The sequence below is a fragment of the Patagioenas fasciata genome, chromosome 4, assembly GCF_037038585.1.
Source record: "Patagioenas fasciata isolate bPatFas1 chromosome 4, bPatFas1.hap1, whole genome shotgun sequence".
Taxonomy (NCBI): domain Eukaryota; kingdom Metazoa; phylum Chordata; class Aves; order Columbiformes; family Columbidae; genus Patagioenas; species Patagioenas fasciata.
The window spans coordinates 58,516,571-58,534,497 of NC_092523.1; the positions used below are offsets into that span (position 1 = coordinate 58,516,571).

A 17,927-nucleotide genomic window follows, 5' to 3' on the forward strand; every position below is an offset into this window, starting at 1 on the left:
CAATTAAAATGAAATGAGCTGCAATGTTTTAAATTAAGTACTAGCAATTTGTGAACTTTTTAAAATTTTCCCTTTCAATAAAGCAAAGTAGGAGATTGAAATGATGAAAGATACAAAATTAATTACAGTTCTTTTGAGGAGCTCATAAAGTTATATTGTTGTATCTTTAGAGGTTGGTATTTTAGTTAAATATAATTTTCTCAGCTCACAGAGTTGTGGTTTTTTTTGTTGCTACTTGTCAGGTCGAACTTACAATGATTTAAATCAGTACCCTGTCTTCCCTTGGGTTATCACCAACTATGAATCAGAGGAGCTGGACCTTACACTTCCCAGCAACTTCAGGGATTTGTCAAAGGTATTTGCCGTAAGATATACCTCTTTTTCTCTGCAGTATTTATCACAGTAGTTTTCAGTCTTGTTAATGTTTTCTGCTGGGTTTGATACTTTAGTGTTAAATGCACGAACCATTAAAATTGCTTCGTTTCTGCATACATATACTGAAAATGGGGATCAGATTGTGGGAAAATGAATTATTGATGTGTTCTTATTGCTTCTGATTGTATCAATTTAATAATTGTTAATGGAAGGTGCTCTTAGTTGCAGCATATGCATTATACTTAATTTCAAATTTTAATGATGTTAGGAATGCTGAGGCTGCTACAGATTAAAAACTAACCATTTTTTTTCCCCCTGAGAATTGCACTTTTTAATAGCAAAGCCTGTGATACAATTATATTTTAAGTACTTTTAAATCATTGCCCTTATTCCCATAATTAGAAACTCTTTTTTTTTTCATCTGTGTATCCTCTTCAGGTATGCTCAAGTAATGCAGTTATCCTTTGTCAGAAAAACTTCATCAATTTTTAACAACTCCTCCAAACAACTTCACCTTTCTGACAGAATAGCCTTGTTTTTCTATGATTCTTTCCCAAACAAACATACGCAGATACAATACTATACAGCCTATTTATAGCTTTATGGAGTGTGAGTATTGTCTTTCGATCTTTTCCAATAAAGGAATATTTCATTTTACAAAGTAGAAGCATCTATAATTTTCTCTATAAAGAGTAGGTGCACTGATCATAAAACAGGATCTTTTTCTAAAAGCTAGCGATTATGGGAAATGACTGGCACGTGAAGCAATATAGTTAATTAGTGGAAAAGGTGAAGAACATATTTTTATTATAGCTTGTTTTTTTACAGAAGTCTTCCATATGAATTGGTAATTTGATAGAGAAATTTGATACAGACAAGAAATTTTTATGAGCCACATGTGTTTGGTCTTAAACTTAGGTGAAACTCCACAAATTTGATCCATTTTCCTCATACCACCAAGCTGTTCAATCAGTATTACCTTCTCATGTACATCAGATATAGAGACAGAGACTGGTGATTGGATGAATTACACTGAAGTGAGAATTAGGAAATATGTCAAATGTATTAATCTTTAATAATGTCCTTGATGGTGACATGAGTTTTGCAACTTCATTTTTCATTAACTTTTGTTAAGTGATACTTCTGCATATATCATGTCATTGCTAAAATAATTTGAGACAAAAAAAGTATTCTTCAGCTGCTATACTTCTGAGGCATCTCCTTTTAATTGTATTTTAATTTATAAACTATTCAAATCAGTCAGCACTATAGTCCTACTCTTTTCTTCCTCCACCCTGAAACAGAACTAAGTGCAGCGCAGAGCAATTTTTCCTCGTTTTTTTTTCTCATTTTAGGTTAGGTACCACTCTTGCCTCCATTAAGAAATTGGATAGCAAACCTGCTCATTTTCTGTGCATTTTTTTTAAACAATCACTGTTTATATGGATTTCTTTGTTCATTAAGTTAGTCTTTGAGGATTACTAAGTATGCTTCAAGTTCTGAGGGAATATTTTCATTGCTGTTGCTGAGAGAGGACAGAGATGTTACCAAGTGGACATTACTTAGGTTGTATCTACATAACCTCCTCAATCATGTTTGAAAACTATGAACTTAATACAGGAAGTAACTATTTCAATATTAGATGTCAGTCATACTGTATTATGAGTAGAAGGAATCTAATGACTATTATTTAAGGCTGTAACATGATATTTGTGGGAGCTTTTAAATAACAGGTGATCAGCAGAGAATTGACCCTATCTTTAGGGAACAGTACATATATATCTAATGTGCATTTTCCTTTACCTTCTGTTACATATTGTGGATGAGACAGTGCGTATCTCTGAGAGTCTTTATCTCTGAAAATGTAGCTGCTCTTCTGGATAAATGCAAATCCTTCCCATACACAGAAAGTCGTTATGCCATACCTGTCTCAGATACAGTAGCTCAAGTTTTGGTTACTGTTCAGGCATTTCTAGCAATACCAAATTTATGTAGTTTAAATGTTAAACTTTCTGTCAGATGTTGAGTTCATGGCAAAAATCTGAAAAACTTTGCTAATATTCAACTATGAAAAAGTTTGAATGTCGTGTGTTTTGATATTTTCATTGTAGTACCGTTATCTTGGGGGCAACACTTCAAAATAAGTCCTAGTAGTGTTTTGTAGCATGTGTATGTTTTTGGGCTGCTAAAGGTTTTAAAAATATTTGAAGATATTTCACTTAGCATTTTACATGGTCTTAACAGTCTTTTAACAGTCTTTTTATTTCTTTTCCTTATCCATGTCCAGAAAGACATCAGAATTTAGTGCTCTCACTGAGTAAAGAAAAGGAAAACCTCGATTTTGGTCTGACAGAAAGGATGTCAGGTCGATATTTTTACCTTTTTTGGTACTTAGGAAAATGAAAAATTAATTTTTTTTTTTTTTTTTTTAAGTTGGAAGTTAAGATTAAGTACTGTAAAGTGACAAATATGAATAACAGTTTTGTTAATGTATTAGCTGGAAGCCCACAGTTAGTACAGATTTAAAGAACTGCAATGTATAGGTTAAACCAACACTTTATTTAAGCTGCTTCTTATGGCATTGTTTTGAACATCAGTCACACAATGATAAACCAAAGCAACTGAAATGGATTGTGGTTAATATTACTGTCAGCCTGATGAATGCTCCTGACAAATGCCAGGAGTGCACTGCCAGTCTGTTACCCTGCTTTGACTCAAGTGTTTATTTCTAGAGAAGTGACTATGGTTTGGAATGAGTATTGCATATTATATTTATAGCTGCATATATTTTATTTATACAACAGACATAGTTTCCCACCAGAATGTGCCCCATTTTTTGCATCACTTATGTTATTCAAAAGCACATTTTTTTTTCATTTTCTTTATTCAGCAGAAACAATAAATTGTGTTGTGTTTCTGGACTTGGACAGGGAAAAAAAAGAGAAGTAAAATTACATGGAAAATACTGAGATCTGAAGTGTGATTTTGTACTCTCAAAAGTTTGTTTTAAGATCTTGCTGTATGCAAGTAGCTGTTGATATTTTTCTTTCATAAGGCATAAAATTTCTGTAAGATCATAAACTGACACTACTAGGAGAAAATTATGCCATTCTTAAATTTTCTTTTGTCTTTGCTATAACTACATGTGTACATAATAATATTGCTATAATTTTCATACAATATTTGCTAATCATCATCAGTTTTATAGTGGCTGTTATGTACGTAATACCAGTCGAGTGTACAAAAGCAACAAATAGATCTCACCTTCAATTGGTGTGTGTGGGGCCATTGATACCAAATATACTTTGACAGAAGAGAAGTAATAGATTTTTTTTACTATGACAAATCAGACTAGTTTTGTTGTTTTAATGTAAACTTCACTATTGACTGTTCTTCAGCATGCCAGCCTGAACTATGTTGCAGGGTGACCATTTCAGGAGCACAGATTTGCTGCACATATAACTTGTGCTGAATGTGTTGCCCTGTGAGGAAATAGAGTGGGATGGGCATTAACTTTTATTATCTTTCGTTACCCTTGGCAAAGAGACAGAAAGTGACAAATGTTTTGATGTGCAGCTATTATACTTTTGCAAATTTGTACAGGCATTCTCTAAGCCAGTGCTTTCCATGTGGGAAATGAAAATTATGGTTTAGTCAGATCATGTTCCAACACAGAATCAATGCAGGTTTCTACCAGTTAAAGCTGATAAACTCACCAGAAGGACTCAGTTTCCTTCTAAGCAAAAGCATATTCCAAAATTGGGCACTAAAGGCAAGAGGAACAGCGTGAGAACTAGCAATAGTGGGGGAAGTGGTGATGACTTTATTTTGATAGGCAATTGCATCTGAAATTTAGGCACTGAAACCTATGATGCTTGACACTGCTGGGCTCAACATCTACCCTGGTTGCCATGTCACTGGTGTTTCAGGCAGTAGATTTATCATCTGTACCTATGACAAAAGATACCACTTAATTAAAAAGCATTCTAAAGCCAGACAGGATTAGCTTGGAAGGAAGGTACATGTATTTTTCATCTCAGGGCAGTTCATATGAATCTCTGCTTAAAACAGCCCAGTCCAGGAAACAAACCATTTCAAACTTGGTATCAGAATCAATCCCTGGCAGTTAAGAAATGGTCCAGCATATTTTCTAGAATTTTGGATCACCTCAAGAAACAGTGGTAGAGAAATGAAACCTGCCCCAATCTACAGTCAGCCTGAAACAGTGATGTCGGAAAAGGAGATACAGTTTTCATTATTCATTTGTTAGTCTGTTATGGATTTTGATATTTTAGTATAAAGTATATTTATCAAATTATCTTCAGCATCAGATAACAAGTTATCATACTTTCTTTATGAAATGCAACTTATTGCTTCGAGGAGAGGGACTCTTCATCCACTCTAAAACTGTGTACAGAATAGGGAATAATTGAGAGAAATAATTACAGAAACTGGTTTATCACCTTGCTTTAGATGCACATTTGATGACAGATCTAGACATTTAATATAATAATGTTAAAAGAAACTTTTGGAGGAAGGGAAGCATTCACACAGGAAGCAATACTCTAAGGAGTACCATGATTTTAGGGATGCATGTTGGAACCATTTAGAAAACCGTAACGGAAGAGAATCTAGCTGAGAGAACAGAGACCCTTTCTTCCCAATCTGTTGTTTTTGAATATTAAGGGAGAGAGCTAGAAAGGCGTGGGTAGGGTGGGTGGGTGAAGACTGTAATTGTGATTGACGTCCTTGCTTGCATTATGAGAACTCAAAAGTCAAATCCCTTTTTCAAGAAAGGTGTCCAACAGTATGAAGTTCTCTTGGTCACATCCCAGGACAGTGCTATGATCTATTATGGGCTTTCTTTGCTTGGATCAGAAAAATCTATTTTGAAATTACAAATCATACCAATTGCAGTGCTGAGTAATCTGTCATATTCCCATGAAGGATTTTGGTTTAATAACAAGAATTTTCCCATTTCTAAGCCAGGGGGTGAGGGGGGGGGAGGTGATTTTGTGAGACTTCTCAAACGCCAGTAGTCCTCAGATTCCTTCAGGGATTTTTGTGAATGATAAAATTGATCAATTATTCTTTCTGACAGCTGAGTCAAGCTGTTGTATCTTTTCCTTTAGCACATCTGCCGAAATTAGGAGGTGAAGCTGCAAGTGGTCCCAGGAGTCTGTGGCGGGTCTGCTACACTGGGCTATTTTCTGGGCCACAAACTTGTTTTTGCAGCACCATGGCCAGGTCCTGACCCAGAGCACATCCGCACGACTGCCACACTGGACTCGGGCGGTTCAGCACCACGGACAGGGCTTCCCCCTTCCCGCCCCCAATGAATTCCGGCGATTCTGCTGAAAAGCAGCAACATTTCCACAAGGAACGTTGTTTATTTAAATGAAATAGTTACTGGATTGTCAAGCACGACTTTAGTCATGATCCTGAGAGACACTAAAATGTTTCCTGCGTCCGAAACATTCTAGCTCTTTTGGAGTTTAATATAATCTCTGCTTAACACCCCCTTATTTCACTTTCAAAGAGGGAGAGACTTTTTCTGCTGATATGTTGGTTTGAGCTTCATGCAGCATCTATCTCAGGACCTTTTGCAGAATAAACATGTGATTTCTGTGCATGTTTAGTTGCCTGTTCTTCCACAACTCTTATAGAGCCCTTCTGAGACTGAAGTTTCACCCAAATACATCTCTGAGATGATATATCAAAACATAGTTTCTGAAATCCTAATCTTAGTCTAGATAGAATTTTTTAAATATTCTGGGAATTTACAGTGCTCTGTTACAGTGTCGTAACCATCCTTCTCTATATTTATATTTTTTTTCCCTGTAATTAGCTGGTTATTCTCTGTATCAAACAATCTCTTGTAAAATACTTGTAAGGAGATGATAAGCTGATAGAGTGCATCTCACTACCCTTCTTACTTCTCCCCATTCTCTTCTTTTGCCACCAGAGGCTTATTTTTGAAGTCACAGAAAGCATACTCTCAGCACTTCAGATGCATGCAGCCATTTCTAGGATCACTTAATTATTTTCAAGCATTTTCTTAAACTTTAGTATTAGAGCAAAAGCCAAGTTTACAGGATCAGTAAGAATTATTTTGGCAATAAACCTAATAATCTTAATCTTTCCTTGCCTCGAGGAAGGGTATTGTTTGGAATGCACATATACTCAAAGACAAGAAAAAACAAAACAACTCAAAATTAACAATGAATGTTCAAAATACTGTTCTTAGTTTGTATCTGATGGTATTGTCTATCCCGCCCTTGTTTCAATTTTAGATACCCTGAACAAATGTAGTCTTCTAATTGGAAATGAACTGAGGGAGGTTCACGACCTTTTAAATGATCACAAGAAACCATGGGACACATGTCTGGTCACAGAGTGTACTGACAATCAAAATAAAGTAATTTCACACACATATCTTGGGCCATAGAGATTTTAAATGTGTGTTTTCTGTCTTCCTAATGTAAAGTGAATGTTATTCTCTTGATACAGTCTCTCTTCCTTTTTATATTCATACATTTGAGCTTCAGCAGATTATGAGCTGCTACAGCCACACATCTGTGTAATTCAGATTTCTGAACTAGCATGGTGGCTAAATTGAAAATTGCACTCATGCTGGAAATGAGGGTGGAATTTATGTCACGTAACTAGAGCTGTCTGAAACTGAGTTGATCAAATTCCTAGGAGCAGGAAGCTTGTTGCGGTCAAGGCACAATACAGGCATGAAAATAGTGCTCAGGGAAAATTAACGTATGGTAAAACAACAATGGTCATCTTTGTTTTAGGTGGTTGTCAGGCTATGAACTTACTTGAGCTGATGGACGCATCAGATGACTTGCCTCAAACTGAATTACCAGCAGGTGAAAGTGTGGATCAAATGAAGGAAATCAATAGAAAAATATCACTATGAACACATTATATGATCCAAAAAGCTTGAGTTGAATAGTCTAATAAGATTAAGAAAAGATAATTTACATACAATATCCAGCCAATCACTTGAAACTGCCTCAGTATCAGAAACACAAGGTTAGTTTCCAAAGTGGGCTGATCACTGGCATTCCAAAGGTCTTTTTCTGTACTTTATACTGTTCAGCATATACGGTAATCTGAAAAAGAGGATGAAAAGGGAGCTGATAAAACTTTCTGACATTACTAATCTGTTGATGGTATTGAAGATGGTGGCTGACTAATCAGGACACCTTATGAAATAAGTAATAAAATGATGGCCGAATTCACTTTAGATAGGAGAGAAGCGATGCTTGTTTGAAAAAATATACATTGATGGGCTCTTAGCTGACTACTCTTATTCAGGAGTGATGTCATCTGATTCTAGTAGATCTATGAAACAGTACGGATTACAGTAAAAAATCCTTTATACTTTCCCAAGCCCATCTTTCTAGCCTGCTACTACTCTTTATGTAGGGCTTGGTGCTAACACACAACAAACAATACTTTATATTTTGTGTGCTCTAACAGTGCTTAATTTACAGAAAATGGAATTTTGTGTCAGCTTTCAGCTTGAGGTCCTCTGCTGTTAGTACAAACTGAAAGGGCTATGTTTTTGGTTCTGCTTGTCTTACATAGATCTGACATTGGATATGATGGCTGCTGTTTTCTGTGATAGTGGCTTCTATGATTTGTTGGCAGAGGAGCATGGTCTGTGAAGGGAAGGCAGAGAGAGAATGATTTCAATAACTCCTGCCATGATTCAAGTGCATGTGGCTTCTCACTAATTCCTGTTTCTTGATTTTATTTATTTATTTATTTATTTATTTAATAAGTAAACGATGATGAGGGATTTCTTTCACTTGGCAGATGATGTCATGGGTACTGTATACAAACGGTTACTTTTGGTTGGCAGGGGTGTTTTCTACATAAGGTGATTACAGTCCCATACCCTCCTCGCTGCTTGAACAAGCTTGATTTCTCCTCATGGTTTCCAGGGATGTGCAACTTCCTTTCTCCCTGACCTTTTGGAAATGTACAACACATAACAGCTGTCTCCAGTTTGCCTTCCCAGTAGTATTAGGGTGTAATAATATCTCTTATACACAGTGTGTGACGCATTCAGTTGTGGTGAACCATTGATTAAACCATATGTAGAAGTGTGCTTAATTAGTTTAAAAGTTTGCAGTTCAGCAGTGCATTGGTTTGGAATGTGCTACAGTTGGTTGTAATAGCATTTGATACTATTATTAGTAATATGAAGGTATGGAGATTTTTCCTCTAAATTCAAATTCTTCCAACGTTTTAGGTGACCTGACCTGTATCCTGTCGCTAATATATTGCTAAAACATTGGTAATATTGCTAAACATAGTTTTTCTTCATTTTTTTCTGCTTATGATCAGTTTATGATCCATTTTTGAATGGTGAACTTTGAGAATCTCCTGTGTTTTGCGCTATTAAATATTATTTATATTGCCATGATCCGACATTCTAGTTATTAGACCACCTTTAGATCAGTTTTTCCGGACTTGTTGTCTCAAAGGAATGTGTGTGCTCTTAAACATCTTAATAATAAGCCATATGTACAAATACTTCTAATTTGCTTGCACAGAATTATTGTCTGCTTTTATTCCAATCCTTTATTGAATTCTCAGTTTCCCTAGAATAGAAAATTGAGTTAAAAAAATAACATAATATGATCTGTTAAATTTCATGACATGATTTCTGTTAAATAGGATCTTTTCAAAGAAAGCTTGTAAGGACTGACAACTATTTTAAAAAGCATGCTTACATAAAAAAGCTCAGTGGTTTTCAAATGTATAGATTATATGAAATTTATTTTAGAAAACATTGAGATAAGAGGATTACGGAATTTCATCCCATATGCAGTGCATCAGGAAATGCCCAGGGATCGTACATTTGATAAAAGTGCTGATCACAGTCAGCTGATCATACGTGTCAGTTAGATAAAGGAGCTGCTGGGAAACTCTTGTCTGTACCCTGAGCTGTGCGTGTGAGTATTAAATGAGGTGGCTGGTAGCCGTTTATCTGTGTTTCTTCAGTAATGTAAATAAAAAGATAGAGTTAAGTAAAGAAATCATTTGCATGTAAAAGAAACTGCAGGTTTGTTGTACTGGAGTGCTCTTGACTGGCTTTTATTGCTGTCATGGGCACCAACTTGTGTATCGGTGAAGATATTGAGTCGTTTAATATGAAGTCATAAGAGAGGAGCCAGTCCAGAAGCTCATCTAGCTTGATACCTTGCCTCTATGAACAGCCTGTAGCAGGATTCTAGTGAAAAAAAGAACAAAGAGAGGACATGTAAAGCATCATCCATCCCTTCAGATAACCTCACAGGTTTGGCACCTAGAAGTTTGACTACTTTGTGAACTGGAGAACTAATTTAGACAGTAATGTTTAATGGCCACTGATGGGCTGGTAATTCAGTTGTTTGGTGGTTCTTGGTGGTGGTGGTTTTTTTTTTTTAATTATTTGAATTTTTTTTTTTTTTTAGCCTATTTATAGTTGTTCTCCATTGCTCTCTGAAGCAATGGATCCAGCAACTTAATTATATGGGAAGGTATAATTTTTTTTGCTTTGTAATTAGGGTAATGATGGTGTTCATTTGTTTGTTCTCTGTGGGTCAAATGAAGTCTTACTTGCTTGCAAGTCTTATCTGTACTTGGAAATTATTTTAGTTTTGGGTTGACATAAAAAGAACAGGAAGTATTGTTCAGAACTTGCTTTATGTTATTGTTCCATGTTTCTCTTCCCTCTACAAATTTTCAAGAATCATAATTATTTGTGATACCTATATTCAGAATAATGGATTAGAATTATAAGTATAGTGATCTGCCAGTTTTAAAGCTTAACTAAATGGAACATTAACAAATGTCCAGAGGATGTCTGAGTTCACCAGAGATGTATGTTGACTTTAGCAATCGGAAAAGAAGGCAGCACAGCTATATGCATTTTTCTGATTTCATATCTTGACGTCAAAATCAGTAGAGTACACTGACTAATATTAATAATTATTGCACAGTTTTGATGTTGCATATGCAAAAAGTGTTTGACCATAGGATTCCTTATTTCACTAAGAAACCACATGAAAATCAAGTAGGTCCTTGTGTTGAAGTTCTCAAAACCTGAGTGTTATAAGTGATTTACAATTAATAGTGAAGTATAACAAAGTAAATCAGTTTAGAAATGGAGCAGAAGTTATTGTGTATCACTTAAATGTTCCCTGGAGTAGAACACAAAAGTTCTGTGAAGCTCTATGCCTTTGTCTTCAGCCAGATTTTGACATCCAAATTCATAGTTCCCCCTGCCTAGCCTAGTCTTCGATGTTGGATTTCAGTAGCTTGTGAGACTTTTGGGAATGAACTTACAGGAATTGTTTTTCTCCATGGTAGACTGTTTCAGTTTTTTAAATCTTTCCTGGACCAGCTCAAGGATCAGTTTAGTTGATCAATGAAGGTGGTTCAACCAGTTCAGCAGTTAATTTGGTAGGTAGTTTTCTTTAGAATATGGTTCTTTAATTAATTTGAGTTAGGTATGGTTTAAAGGTAAATCACCCTCTACAGAAATGGATCAGTTGCAGGACCTCATTTTTAAGAAAGCAGAACTCAGTTTTTTAGAGGAAGAATGTTCCAGCAGTGAATGAAAGTAAGTTCAGAGGGGGGCATGGGATTTTGTGGCTGTTCTCAAACAGAAAAATGACAGATGAAAGACTAGCAATCTTACATTAAATGAGTTTATTCCTAAATGTTTCCCAGTTGACCTAAGTTAATGAAGTTTAGGTATAATTAAACCCTTGTATCTTGTCTTTATATTTCTGTCTGAGAAAAAGAAGTTTTGGTCAGATCATTAGGAATTCCCACGGACAATATTATGAGATTGGCTAGTTCTGGGTGTTAATTATGTGTTGGTAATACATAGCGTAACTAAACATGTAGTCTTCTAAAAATGCAGTTCTGGTTAGGGTGCAGCAGAGTATACAGCACTAAGTGAGAGCACCAACACTGTAACACTGAACACATTTCAGATACCTGTTTATTAGAATACCTTGATAAGTGGGCAGGGTACAGAGAAGTCTTAAGGCTAGAAGAAATGCCTTAAAATGACCTGAAGAGATCAATTAATTTTGTTTATTAAAAAGTATAGTTATAGTCTATATGTAATTTTAAATATACAGAAAATACTGGGTAAGTAGAGACTCGTATGTCAGAGAGAAGCATAATAAGATTTATTTGGTAACATAGCACTAAATTGATAGCTGAAATGAAGTATGTATTTTTTAGAATAAGGATTACAGTTATCAGTAGAAAAAGCTTCCAAGAAAACTAGCAAATTGTCTATGTTAGTTAGATGCTTTTCTGGAAAGCAGGTGGGCCACATACAGCTCATGCTATGATCAAATGTAGAGTTGTACTCAAAATCATGTAATGGAAAGGCATTTAATGGTTTGTCATACAAACACAAGGCTAGATGAGATGACCTAATGGTCCCACTGGTCTGTGAAGCCCCATGAATATATGAAAAATATCAGTAATGAAAACCAGATAGTCATCTTGAAAAATAAAACATATGAAGACCAAACATCATACTTGGCAAAGATGCTACAAAGCATAATTCAATGATACGAGCAATTTTATTCACAAGAATCCAAATACCTGGTTGGATGTGGATAGAAAACAGTGTAAGAAATCAGAAAGAAAAGTATTTTTCTTTTTTTTTAAATCTTTTTTTTTTTCCTCTTTTCCTTTTTAAAGATTTTTTTTATGGTGAAGAAATTTCAAAATACAAATTTCAAAGAATAATATTTTCATTAATTTTAGAATCTTTCTGTTCGCACTGGTTAACACAGACCTAGTTTCTGGAATGGCGTACTTTTCAGAATTCACAGGTGCTTGCATAGACCACCTCATTTCCAGGAGTAATTACTGTTGTTACCAAAAGAGGTAACTGCAACAGTGAAGATGAAACTATGGTATCTTGACTACTCACTGTTTGCAGTAATTAAATGCAATTTACTGCCATATCCTCTACTTTAGTCTTTCAAGGATTTTGATTGAGTTAAAATCTCTTAAAATGGATAGGAGACAGTAAAAGTGGCAACATTTGTTTTAATAACAAAAGCCTGTGTAAAAGCCAATAACAAATGGCATCGTGGTTAAGGACCGGGTATGTCTGTTTATTTGGAGTATCACTATTAAAAATGAAAACACATTAGATAAGAATAAAAGCACCTCTTTTTCTTCTTAAATATGTAACTATAAATAAACATACTTCCTTCTTTATAAGTCTTTGGTCTGCTGATGTTAGGCCATTAGCAGTTTTCCAGCACGCATCTGTTCTTGAACATGACCAACAGAATCCAGGAGAGATTCTGCCCTATGTAGAGGAGCAGTAAGCATTCTGCTTTCTTCTGTTGTGTGCAACGAGGCCTCTTCTGAAATGGAGGTAAGATGGGCCACTGTTCCAATGTCTGGCATAGAGTAAGATTAAGAACCAACAAATACAACCATGCACCATAGTGGCTGGCAATATTTAACAGTAGTAGATGGCAAGAGTCAGTGTGTTTTCTCAGTTATTTTTCAGCAAACCATTTTTCTTTGTTGTGTCTCAAAGAAAGCAAGCAAGCTTAGTCCAAAGACTGAGATTTACGGTATTTGTTCTCAGTCAAAATGTGAGGTTTGTGTATTTTGAGGTATTACTAGATTCGAGAGCACTTATAAATTAATATAAAAATAAGGGTTTTTTTAAGAACAGGTTTTAACTTCCATATTTGTAACACGTGTTGTTGTAACAACCATTTTGGGTCAAAAACAGGGTGATCATGCCTTTTGAAAAGAGAGAACAAAAGCTTTCTTACCCCAATTCTTCCTCCAGTTTAGACAATTTTTTGCATGAATTCTGACTTGAAAGCCATATGCATTATTAATTTTTCAACAGTTTGAAAACTTAGCAGCGAGCCATAAGTGACTTTTATTTATTTTGTCTTGACTCCTGTAATCTCACCTGTTGTTTTTCTGTGGTGGGCTTTTTCCATCTCTCTTTTTTTTTTTTTCTCCCATCTAAGTAAGTGTTTTTAATTGGTGAACTGGTATTTATTTTTCCTCTCTGAAAATATATTCTGGAGTTTCTGGAAATGAAAGCTTTTCAGCTTCTTCTTCCTCAGTGGTGTGTAGCTATAAGGAAACTGTGATGAATAGTGTAAATTTTTGGTCTCACAGCTACATCTGGCATAGCTTAGGTTGGATTTTCTCTTTTTCCCTTGGTGTTCACCCATAGAGGAGGTAATCTAGTATGTAATAATTATTTTCTGTTAATTTTGAAATATGAAATAACTACAAAATTTCAATTAATTTGTTTACTAAATTAAAAGTCAGAGGCTATTTGAATATTCCTTGTATGTGCTTTATTCTGTAGCTCAAGCTTAGTTAACTGCTCACAGTGCAGTGTAACACAGTAGAATCACCTCATCCTTAAAAGCAGTTGTCAGAAAAATATGGGCCTGCCTGGTAGAATGTATTAGCCCAATACATTGTCTCCATTTTATTATGAAGCTGCTGGAGAAGCTGTGATATACGGCAGTGTCATTACAGATCTATTGTTAGAAGGGTTCTACAGTCTTCTGTGCGCTACCATTAATTTATAGCAGTAAACAATATGTAGCTCTCCAACTGCAGCAAAGCAGAATCTTTTAATGAGGTGGATGTTATTACCACAATAAATCAGTGCATTCGTGTAATGTATAATTCAATGTGTGTATTCCCACTGTAACTTCTCTGAGTAAGCTGATAGTGTATCATTGTCAGTGCACAGCTCTGTGGTTCTTTTTTTTTCCCCTAAGCTTTCTTTCATTTGGGGACTTTTTTTATTTGCTTGCAAATAAATGTGACATGTCTTGATAGCTGTCCTGTTGCAGGCTTCAGAAACCAACTGTAACAATAACAGCCAAAATCAATACTGTGGATTCTGGCTATATGGATCTCTGCATTATATATATATATATTTTTTTTTTTAAAGAGAATGAAATCAATTCTAATTTGGTTTAGCTTTATATTCAAGGAATGTAATTCTATAACTATTGATTTGGGCTATACTCATTTGGAGAGTAATAAAAATAGGGATAGATAAAGAGAATACATAAAATGTTACAGAATGATACAGCACAGCACTGTTTCTATTTTTAATTCATATAATCTGTCTACCAATGACCTTCTTTCTTTTTTTTTTCCTTTTTTTTTCTTTTTTTTTCCCCTCAAGCATAGCTGAGTCTTTAGAGAAAATCAGTACAGACAGAGATTCCAAAATGGTTCTTGCAATAAAGAGACTTCTTAGAGTCAGTTTCATTCTTTCCCGGAATAAATTTGCTAAATCAAATAAAAATCCTTTTATACAGGAACCACTTCTTTTAAAGGGTTATATTTCAAATTAGTGAACTGCAAAAACAGTAATTAACCTAAGATGTTTTATTTATCCTACTGCAATGTGAAAGCTGTTCTAAGTAAAAAAAATTAAGGTTAGATCTTAGGTCATTCATAGATCTAATCTGTCCTAAATACTTCGAAACTTGTATGCCAAATTTCATGAAAGCCGCAAAGAAGCAGTTATTTAAATAATAACAATCTCAATAGCAGACATAGTTTTTCACTTGAATTATGCTTGAATTAATAACTAGGTTACTGGTTGTCATTTTTCTTCAAGTACTTTTCTTTTAAAGTTTCTCCTTACGTCGTAGTGTATTTTAAAGTATATTTCTTCTTGCAAAATAGAAATAAGAAAATAGTTTTTCTTGTTTATTCTTCAGTTATACTTGAATGCACCCATTGTCTGTACAGATAGGCACCATTTATGTTAATATCATACAAACAGTGTGCTCAATATGTATACAAAGTTGTGTTGCATATATACAAATATATTTGAGACCTCTTATAGCATTTTGCGTGTGGAATGGCTAAATTCACTTTTGGGTTTCTTGGTGATTTATGTGATGTATACTCATTTTTCCAAATCCTTTATGTAGAAGTCTGCTGAAGAAATATATGGCTGCAGATAACAAAATATTATTTTTCTTAGATTTAAATAAATCCATGCCTGTTTATGTCTTAGGTAAGCACTAAATAAAGGATAATGTTGGTGAAAACATGATAGACATCTTTAGTCATACATATGTTATTTGTTTATTTTATATTGATGTTTTATATAGATATTCTGTTATTTTATTTGTGTATTTAAAAGTTTAATCAATTAAATAAAACTTGTCTTGGGACAGTAAATAGAAAGCATAGAAACAAGAAGAGTAATATCAAAATTCCAAGTACACTGTTAATATTCTTCCACTCTATCGGTTACTATTTTTTCCCCCAAAAATATCCAAAGATGTTTCTTGTTGTTGCTTACCATTTGCTTAATAATGTGTTCAACATGTGCATACATACACAGGCACATAAGTTAACAACTCTTTGTCCAAGACATTCTACTGTGGTTTTTAGTCATTGACTTGAACCAGCAGTAAATAGAAATGAAGCCTGTATGAATGCACAAGAAACTTTTTTTCCTACCAGCTATGCGGGTATGCGTGGAATCCTGGTTTGAAATATACAGATCTGTTCAGGTGCCCACAGAATCCAACATCTGCTTTTGCAAAACACCAAACCCAGTCTTCTCCGTGCATGTTGATATTTCTGGTTACTAGAAATAGCAAGGGAAGTATGATGTGATAATAGATCATGTTATATTTATTTAATCAATGTATTTATTTTTACAAACCTTACAGCCTATTGGAGCTTTGAACCCAAAGAGAGCAGCGTTCTTTGCCGAGAGATATGAATCGTGGGAAGATGATCAGGTTCCAAAATTTCATTATGGCACACATTATTCAACCGCAAGTTTTGCACTCACATGGTTATTAAGAATTGTAAGTATATATTTTAAAAATGTTTTGCCTTTAAATGATAATGAAAGCAATAAATAGATATGAATGAATAAACTAAAACTCAGTGGCATAGGAGAGTGCTGAAATTTTCTAGTAATTGTAATCACTAATGTGGGATGAAAGTATTTCCAAGTGTGAGCATAAGGTCTTAATTTTTATGGTACAGCATTTTCAGATCAGTAAAGCTTTTTCTCCTTAAAATTGCTTTTTAGCCTGCATTCTTATACTACTTTAAACATGGTTTCCTCCCTTGCGTATTTTCTGACTATATCATGAACTGAACATTTGTGGTTCTTACTGAATGTGTTTAATTTTCACCTCGTAATGAGTGTAAATGAATTGGGTTTTGACAATCGTGAAATTCTGTTATGTAAATAATTAATTTTTAAAACTCTGTTGCCATTTATAAGGAAGTGACTTTTGAGATGGTATATATTGATAATGTATTGGTTAAGCGATTCATTTTTCTATAAAATCGAAAGGCGATTTATCTCCTAGAAAGTAATTTATTTGGGAAAGCATTAGCAGCACATCATTAATTAAAGCTTGTTAGAATGTACAAGCATACATAAATCCTTGAAGTAATTTATAGTGCTTAGCTAATTTCAAGCAATTATCCACTAATATGTGCTTAAGTGTTCTTTAACTAAGAGGAGGCTTTTAAATCTTTCAAACATTTATCTTTCCTAAACCATAAATTACATATTAAACAACAACAATCATAAAGCTCTCAGTATTGAATGTTATCCTTTATATTAATAGTTTACCTTGAACAAAATAAAATGCATGTGCCGTTTTTGTTACATGCTAGTCTAAAAAATATCCAACATAAAAATATTGAGCTTTTAAATGTATTTGAGTTCAATTTGTGTCACAACTGACTGTAGTTTCTCCTCCAGCCTGTAAATATTTCTTTCATTTTTGTTTTCTTTTATTTATCTGAATGTGTATGCATGGAGTAGGAATAAAAAGCATTTATTGAACAAATAAGTATCAGTTTTTATTTCTTTTTCCTGGATAGTAGAATTAACCCTTTGCAATTAATCCTGTGTCTGCCAGAAGAATAGATTCATTAATAAGCAAACCCCAAAATAAAAAATAAATCTCCTTTTTCCCCTGAAATTCCTAAAGAAATACATTGCTGTTTTTAATTATTTATGTTTTATATATTTAGGAGCCCTTTACAACATTTTTCCTAAATCTGCAAGGTGGGAAGTTTGATCATGCAGACAGAACTTTTTCATCAATTTCAAGAGCGTGGCGCAATAGTCAGCGTGATACTTCTGATATCAAGGTAAAAACTTCTCTGAAAGGTGTTAACATATTTTGTACTGCGTCTGCCTTCAATTGTAGCTGTGATCATAGAACCTCAGGTTATGAAAAAGGGAAGGAAAAAGATTGGGATGTATCCTACCATTTAAGAAAAGATGCAAGGGAGTTGATACATGGTTTTACTTCTGTTAGAATATTTCAGTGAACTCTTTTGTAAAAATCATTTTTAAGCCCTGAGACTGAACTAAGGCAAAATTGGCCTTTGTGCTACAGATACGTTTTTCGCTGTCATTTTGTTCCTCTGTACAAGTTTTAAGCCTCTGAAAAGGCAATAGAAACTGGTATAGATTTTTAACCAGTAAGTTTCATAAA

General features: G+C 34.4%; 1 protein-coding gene across 7 annotated transcripts in view; it reads left to right on the forward strand.

Annotated features, from left to right (window-relative positions):
* The window catches only part of LRBA (LPS responsive beige-like anchor protein), a 409,424-nt gene that overhangs the window by 277,238 nt on the left and 114,259 nt on the right, over positions 1-17,927 (forward strand). For all 7 annotated transcript variants that reach the window (XM_071807989.1, XM_071807991.1, XM_071807990.1 and 4 more), the window contains 3 exons: positions 243-355; positions 16,125-16,265; positions 17,458-17,577. In XM_071807989.1, the coding sequence (XP_071664090.1) occupies positions 243-355; positions 16,125-16,265; positions 17,458-17,577 (374 nt within the window). The remainder of the gene's footprint in view (positions 1-242; positions 356-16,124; positions 16,266-17,457; positions 17,578-17,927) is intronic.